Source organism: Myotis myotis, unplaced genomic scaffold (assembly GCF_014108235.1).
Source record: "Myotis myotis isolate mMyoMyo1 unplaced genomic scaffold, mMyoMyo1.p scaffold_m19_p_4, whole genome shotgun sequence".
In the NCBI taxonomy this organism is placed as follows: domain Eukaryota; kingdom Metazoa; phylum Chordata; class Mammalia; order Chiroptera; family Vespertilionidae; genus Myotis; species Myotis myotis.
Window position 1 is genome coordinate 12,473,297 of NW_023416346.1, and position 7,921 is coordinate 12,481,217.

At 61.6% G+C, this 7,921-nt stretch overlaps 1 protein-coding gene across 4 annotated transcripts; it reads left to right on the top strand.

Annotated features, from left to right (window-relative positions):
• The first annotated feature begins 246 nt into the window (after positions 1–246).
• PNCK (pregnancy up-regulated nonubiquitous CaM kinase) lies at positions 247–5,150 on the top strand. Of its 4 annotated transcripts, none has more exons than XM_036305163.1 (12): positions 247–310; positions 1,069–1,138; positions 1,378–1,509; positions 2,437–2,511; positions 2,595–2,733; positions 2,876–2,999; positions 3,167–3,242; positions 3,338–3,450; positions 3,544–3,622; positions 3,719–3,806; positions 3,969–4,113; positions 4,793–5,150. In XM_036305163.1, exons 2-11 carry the CDS (start codon positions 1,071–1,073, stop codon positions 4,104–4,106), a joined length of 1,032 nt encoding a protein of 343 aa, XP_036161056.1. In that variant the 5' UTR covers positions 247–310; positions 1,069–1,070; the 3' UTR covers positions 4,107–4,113; positions 4,793–5,150. The 4 variants fall into 4 exon arrangements, with proteins under 4 accessions (XP_036161056.1, XP_036161057.1, XP_036161055.1 ...); XM_036305164.1 differs by lacking the exon at positions 247–310 and adding an exon at positions 317–585; XM_036305162.1 differs by lacking the exon at positions 247–310 and adding an exon at positions 317–570.
• The last annotated feature ends 2,771 nt before the right edge of the window (positions 5,151–7,921 follow it).

Sequence of the window (7,921 nt, forward strand, 5' to 3'; positions counted from 1 at the left end):
TCAGAGTCATGTCAACGTGCGGGTGAAGAGACTTCGGGATGGAGGACATTGGTCGTGCAAAGGCCCTGGGGCCGGCCCGGCCAGGCCGCCAGGGGGCCGAAGCCGGTGGGAACCGGCATGAATGACCCAGGAGGGAGGCGGCAGCTGGAGGCGGCAGATTGCCTTACAAGGTGCCCTGCAGCGCCGCCACCGCGTGCTCGGCCGCCAGCATTGGGCGGGAGCGCGCGGAGGGGGCGGGGCCGGCGGGGCGCGGGCGGGGGGCTCTGCGCCGTTGCCACTGCGTGAGGCGACGCTGCAGCTTCCGATCCAGGTCGGTACCGAGCGCTCCCAGGCGGGGGCGTGCAGGGTCCCGCGCCGCAGTCTTCGCCCCGTCGCCCCCGCGTGCCCCCGCGCACACCTGTCATCCCCAGCGCGCCCCTGGCCCGAACGCGCGCTGCCCACGCAGCTCCGGACGCGGGAGGCCCAGGCTGCGGAGTTCCTCCCGCCCCGCGGCGCCGAGGGCCGGGTGCGCCTGGGCAGCCGCGTGGGTGGCCGTAGCTGTGGCAGGCGGCTGTGCTGCTGGGGTCGCAGGTGCATCTCAGGCGGGTTGGTGGCCTGGGTGGCGTGTGCCTGTGGGCGCTGAGCGATGGGTGGCAAGTCCAGGCCTGGGGGCGAGGGAGGGCTCTTTGGGTGCTGTGGATGGGGGTGGGCTCGGAGGGGCGGGGGTGGGGGTGCATGGAGCCTTCTGGAAGGCGGCTCATTGCGGCTGACTCGGTTGTGTGGCGGCAGAGAGCGGGTGTCTGGGCGCCGATCGCCATCGGTGGGGGGGCGTTGGGGATCGCAGCGGCGTATGGGGGGGCGGCGAGGAGGAAGGAGTGTATGCGGTGGTCTCGCTGGGAAGCGTCCACCTGGGAGTGCTGACCTGGGCGGTGGGGGAAGGGCAAGATGTACCGGGGCTGGGGGAGGGTGTAGGGACCTGACGGGACATGTGTTCCTGAGTGGGGCTGTCGCTGAGGGTGGCTGAAGCACTGCTGGGCTTGGGGTGGGGGACCTTCCTCCAACTCTCCCTTGCCCCCCCCCCCTCCCCAGACATGTTGCTGCTCAAGAAACAGACGGAGGACATCAGCAGCGTCTATGAGATCCGCGAGAAGCTGGGCTCGTGAGTGTGGCCACGAATGTGTTGTGTGTGCATGAGTGTCAGGGAGTGTGCGTCAGTGACTGTGTGGGCGTGTGTGCGTGGGATGGGTGGCCTGAGATGGAGAGGGCCTCCCCTTCTGCTTCAGCTAGGGGGGCCCTTCCTCCTCCCCATCTCTCCTCTCCCCACCCTCTCCTCCCCTCCTCTACCTCTGCCTCTCCATCTTGCCCCCTCCCTTCCTGCCTCCGCTGTCTCCACGGCAGGGGTGCCTTCTCCGAGGTGGTGCTGGCCCAGGAGCGGGGCTCCTCACACCTTGTTGCCCTGAAGTGCATCTCCAAGAAGGCCCTTCGAGGCAAGGAGGCCCTGGTGGAGAATGAGATTGCGGTGCTCCGCAGGTGTGTGCCTGGCCCTGGCTGCTAGGGCTTAAGGCCTGTGGGGCAGTGCCCTGGGATGGAGTGCCCTGCCTCCTCTGTGCCCCAGGAAGGCCTGGCGTGGGGCTGTGCCTTGTGGGATTGGGCAGGGGTGGCTTGTGGTAGGGAAGGGGGCAGAGGTGGAAGGAAGCACCCTTAGGCCCTGAGGCCAGAGGAGGCCGCAGTGGCCTACAAGTTTTTTTATTTAAAAAAAAAATATATTTTTATTGATTTCAGAGAGGAAGGGAGAGGGAGAGATAGAAGCATCAATGATAAGAGAGACATCAGTCATTGATTGGCTGCCTCCTGCACGCCTCCCACTGGGGATGGAGCCCACAACCCGGCCATGTGCCCTGACCGGGAATTGAACCATGACCTCCTGATTCAGAGGTTGATGCTTAACCACTGAGCCACCCCGGCTGGGCCAAGGGCTTTTTAAAAAATATATTTTTATTGACTTCAGAAAGGAAGAGAGAGGTAGGGAGAGACAGAAATATCAATGATGAGAGAGAGTCATTGATCAGCTGCCTCCTTTATGGCCCCTACTGAGGATTGAGCCTGCAACCCCGGGCATGTGCCCTGACTGGGAATTGAATTGTGACCTCCTGGTTCATAGGTCGACACTCAACTACTGAGCCAAACCAGCTAGGGCAGGGTTGTTGTTATTTTTTTAAATATTTTTATTGATTTCAGAGAGGAAGGGAGAGGGAGAGAGAGAGAGATAGAAACATCAATGATGAGAGAATCATTGATCGGCTGCTGCCTCCTGCACGCCTCACACTGGGGATGGAGCCCACAACCCGGGCATGTGCCCTGACTGGGAATCAAACCGTCACCTCCTGGTTCATAGGTTGATGCTCAAGCACTGAGCCACACTGGCCAGGCTACAAGGGCTTTCTCTTGCTGTTGCAGGGTCAGCCACCCCAACATCGTGGCTCTGGAGGACGTCCACGAGAGCCCCTCCCACCTCTACCTGGCCATGGAGCTGTGAGGAGGGCAGGGCAGGCTGGGGGCTGGGTGCTGAGTGTGGGATGAGGGGCCTTGCTCAAACGAGCACCTGCTCCTCACAGGGTGACAGGGGGCGAGCTGTTCGACCGCATCATGGAGCGAGGCTCCTACACAGAGAAGGATGCCAGCCACCTGGTGGGCCAGGTCCTCGGCGCTGTCTCCTACCTGCACAGCTTGGGCATCGTGCACCGCGACCTCAAGGTGCCTGCCCTCTCACCCACTTGCCCAGGCCTTACGCAGCCGCCTGTGCACCAAGGGTCTGGGGGACGTGAGGGGGCCCAGCCCCTGGTCCCAGCCCCTAGGACCATGCCAGGGCTGACCTCTTGCCTCCCGTGTGTCCTAGCCTGAAAACCTCCTCTATGCTACGCCATTCGAGGACTCCAAGATCATGGTCTCCGACTTCGGCCTGTCCAAAATTCAGGCTGGCAACATGCTGGGCACCGCCTGTGGGACCCCAGGATATGTGGGTATGTGAGGGGGGCTCCCTGAGGGGGCTGGGGGACCCCGTGGGAGCTGTGGTGCCCGGGGCAGGGCAGGTGGCTGGCCATTCCTGGGGTGACTAGGCGGAGCCAGGCATCGCTGAAGGCTGGTGTGTGTGTGCGCGGGTGTGCGTCTGTCTGTCTCTGGCCCCCAGCCCCGGAGCTCTTGGAGCAGAAACCCTACGGGAAGGCCGTAGATGTGTGGGCCCTGGGTGTCATCTCCTACATCCTGTGAGTGACCACTGGGAAGGCTCTTCTTCTGCCCGCCTACCCCCTGCTGGGTTGGGGAGGGTTGGACAGCTGGGTGATTCATCTGTGGGCGCCAGGCTGTGTGGCTACCCTCCCTTCTACGACGAGAGCGACCCCGAACTCTTCAGCCAGATCCTGAGGGCCAGCTACGAGTTTGACTCTCCCTTTTGGGATGACATCTCCGAATCAGGTGAACTTGAGGCTGGCCCCGAGCTCAGGGAGGGGAGGGGGCGCGATGAGGGGAATGGGGGCGGGCTGGGCTGACCTGGCCTCCCTGCTCCAGCCAAAGACTTCATCCGGCACCTTCTGGAGCGAGACCCGCAGAAGAGGTTCACGTGCCAGCAGGCCTTACAGCATCTTTGGTGAATGGAACCCCTGCCAAGCTGTCCCAGGGCCGGAGGGAGGGACCATGCCCTCAGAGACCCCACTCCCCCCACTGACCCCTGGCCTCCCGCTAGGATCTCTGGGGATGCTGCCTTTGACAAAGACATCCTGGGCTCGGTCAGTGAGCAGATCCAGAAGAATTTTGCCCGGAACCACTGGAAGGTCAGTATGGGTCAGGCCGTGGACCTTCCTGGCTCTAGGCTGCCTCCCTTCCCCACCTGCCCTACCCCTCAGCCTCAGGGGGAGGCTGCCAGTAGCCTGTCTGATCTTTGAAATCTCAGGGGCCAGGGCTGGTCATAGCCTGATACCCCTCTCTCCCTGCAGCGAGCATTCAATGCCACCTCTTTCCTGCGCCACATCCGAAAGCTGGGGCAGAGCCCAGAGGGTGAGGAGGCCTCAGAGCGGAGGATGGCCCGCCATAGCCATCCGGGCCTCGGGGCTGGCCAGCCCTCCAACTGGTGATGCCCAGGTATGTGGGGGTGGGCCCTGCATCCCCTAATAGGAGGTGGTTCCTGGGTGAGCTTAGAATAGTGGTTGTCAACCTGTGGGTCGCGACCCCTTTGGGGGTCGAACGACCCTTTCACAGGGGTCCCCTAAGACCATCAGAAAACACATACATAATTACATATTGTTTTATGATTAATCACTATGCTTTAATTATGTTCAATTTGTAACAATGAAAATACATCCTGCATATCAGATATTTACATTACGATTCATAACAGTAGCAACATTACAGTTATGAACTAGCAACAAAAATAATTTTATGGTTGGGGGTCACCACAACATGAGGAACTGTATTAAAGGGTCGCGGCATTAGGAAGGTTGAGAACCACTGGCTTAGAGGGTGTGGAGCCGCATGTGGCCAAGAGCTAAGCAGGGTGGACCCCAGAGAGCAGAGGCCTGAGGGCAGGGAGCGCAGATGGGAGGGAGGGTCCAGGGTTCTGGGAGGAGTAGATGAGAGAGGGGCCAGCAGGGGCTGGGGACCGCTGGCACCGTGAGGATCCGAGAGGGGCCCAGTGCCAAGACCCAGTGGGCCCTGTCCGCAGCTGAGAGCCTTGACTGGGAGCCGGGCACAGTGCGGGCCGGGGTGCCTCCTGACTGTCCCTCTCCTTGTGTGCTTCTCTCTCTCCCTCCACCCCTGGCAGATGCTGAGGCTGAGTGCACTGACCCCCGATTCTCTTCCCACGGACCCTCTCAGCCCTCTCCCCCATCCCCGCACCCTGGGGCTGGCCTCTGGTGGAGAGTTTGAGACGTGTGTGGCACGTGGCACTCGGGTGGGAGTGGGGCACCCTTCAGGCTCTGCCCTTGCTGAGGGGCTGGTGGGGCATGTCCGCAGGGGCTCCCCTCCCCTGTCGCTGCCACAACCCCTCTAGACGCTGACAAGGCTCCAGGGGCTCCTTCCTGCACGCTGTTCTGCGCTTCGCTGACTGTGGGTGGTCCCGCTTGTGTCGTGGCCTCCGGCTCCCCTCCGGTTTCCCCCAAATCAATAAAGACAGACAGAGCAAAGGGCCTGGGGCCGGTGGTGAGCTGGAGGGAGGGGGAAGGGGCAGGGGATGGGTATCACCTGTGGGAAAGAACTCAAGGAGGCGGGACCACACCACCTGACCTAGCCCACTGCCACCCACACTTCTGCTCCCTTGGATCATGGCAGACAAACTCCCAGTTATCCAAGAACTTTCTGTCCCTGCCCTGCCCCCCAAATGCCAGCAAGAGGCAGCCCAGTTAGCAGCTCTGCCACCCTGGAGGTGGGCCTGCGTGTGGCTCTGGCTGCCAGCAGAGGGGGCTGGTGGGAGGCCCCATGGGTACCGAAGTCTCCAGGACCCTGGGGATGGGCTGCAAGTGCCCCTGTTGTTCAGGGCCAGCCAGGAAGGGCTCACAGGTGAGTGAAGGCCTGTAGCCTGGGGGCGCCCAGAGTCCCAGCCCGCCGCCTCCAACCTCTCCCCACAGTATTTCCAGCACACACTTTCCTATGGAGAAGGCTAGTGTCAGAGGGTGCAGGGGAGCCCGTTGGCCAGGAGAGGGCGCCACCGGGCCACAATCGCTGTGCTGTGCTGAGCTTTGGAGCCCATGGGCTCCAGGCCTGGGGGAACGCAGGCTGGGCTGGTTATGGCTCCTGGTGTGAAGAGCGATGGCCGGTCTTCTGGTCTGCATGGCTTCTGCCCCTCACACCCCAATTCTGGAGGGGCCCAAGCCTCTCCTGGACCCACTAGGCCCTTCTCCTGTGTCCACCAGGGGAAGACCCCCTAGGCCCACACCTCAGTCCCAGCCAGAGCAGAGATAGCACCCTCAGAGTTTGGGGCCAGCTGGCCACTCCTTCCTCCCCTCTGGGACTCCTGCCAGCCCCATCGCGGAGCGCGATGGAGAGGGACCTTCTGTGGGTCTTCAGGACCTGAAGGGGAGCAGTGACCCCCAAAGCAGGGCTGGCCCGGGTCTCAGGGGCAGGGACTGGATCAGGATTTGGGGTTGGAAACAGGGGGCCTGGCTTCCACTGAGGAGAGCGACTGGGGGTGATTTCCAGGCCCACAAGCCCCTGTGCAGCCTTCTCCCAGCATCCTCCCACCACCTTCCTGCTCCACATTGTCCCATGCACACCTCCCTGCCCCCCCCTACACACAGGTCCCCGAGACCAGCAAGTCTATAGGGGGGTGGGCAGCTTCCTCCTCTGTCCCCACAGCCGGTTCTGGGCCACCCTTCACTCCAGGCTCTGGGGTCATACAATCCAGGGGACCTCAGGCAGCCAGCGCCACGGCCAGGTCTCAACAACTTGGCCTTCTCCCCTCCGACAGACCCGTTCTGCCTCTCCTTAGCTCTTCATCCGGGGCCTTAGCATCTGTCCCGCCACCTCAGACATCACCAGCATCCCTTCGCTGGCTCTCTTTCCCCTCTTTCCAGTTCACACGAGACCCTGCGACACCGACTCATTCCCATTTTGTCTGTCAAATATTGTTCCGGCATCTACGCCTGCACCCGGTGCAGATAGAACCCGCGGGTCAGGGAGCCTGCCGCGCGGAGGAGGCCCCGTGGAGGGGTGGGCTTACTCGGATGATAGGAATGATGTGCATGGGAAAGCCGCATCCTGGCTGCTCAGGAGCAGGTCCGAGCCAGCCTTCGAGAAGGAATCACAGTCCTTCAGAGAGAGCCAGCTCCTCAGCCCAGGCCGGCTGCCAAGTCACTGCCACGGAGTTGGGCCCCACGGCTGCCCTGACAGGATGCAGTTTGGCCTCTGGCCAGAAGGCGGCACCATGGTCACATCCATCACCCATCCTTAGGCGCCTGGGGCAGCTGCTCAATACCATTCCTCTCCTCTACTGCTCCCACCCGCCCCCCCCAAGATCTGCCCCAGAAAGTCCTCACTTGGGACAGAGGTTCTGCCCTCGCCATCCGGTGCAGGAAGAGAGTGGGACCTCTCCTTCATCCCTCTGAGCCCTTCCCACCCCAGGGGCGGGGGGTGGTAGTTTGTGAGAGGGAAGCTTTGGGTCAGCGAGGCTGTGGGATGAGGCCTGGGTGAGAGAAAGGACTGGTTCAGCTAAAGGCAAGAGATAGGGGGTGGGATAAAGAGGGTGCTGGGGGCCCTGACCGGTTTGGCTCAGTGGATGGAGCATCGGCTTGTGGACTCAAGGGTCCCAGGTTCAATTCCAGTCAAGGGCATGTACCTTGGCTGCGGGCGCATCCCCCAGTAGGGGGTGTGCAGGAGGCAGCTGATGGAAGTTTCTCTCTCATCGATGCTTCTAACTATCGCTCTCCCTTCCTCTGTAAAATATCAATAAACTATATTTAAAAAAATTAAAACAAAGAGGGTGCTGGGGGCCTGGCCAGTGTTGCTCAGTGGTTGAGCGTTGACCTATGAACCTGGAGGCTACGTTTTGATCCCCAGTCAGGGCACATGCCCAGGTTGTGGGCTTGATCCCCAGTGGGGGCCTTGCAGGAGGCAGCCAATCAATGATTCTTTCATCATTGATGTTTCTCTCCCTCTCCTTTCTCTGAATTCTATAAAAACATTTTAAAAAGAGGGATGGGGGGGAGGGAGGTGTCCCGTGAGAGCATTCACGCTAGGGAGCAGCAGGTGCTCAGGCGCGAGGCTGGCTACTGGAAGGGTCAGAGCCTGGCAGGGTAGCGGCAGGCTTCGTCAGCAACAGTGAACCCCTGCAGGGGTTGTATCGGAGAGCACCCTTATCCTGGAAAACTCAGGTGCTGTGGTTCAGGAGCAGGGCCCGGCAGGCTGGCCTTCTTGGGCACTGGAGACCAGACTAGAATTGAGGGGGGAGCCTTGTGGG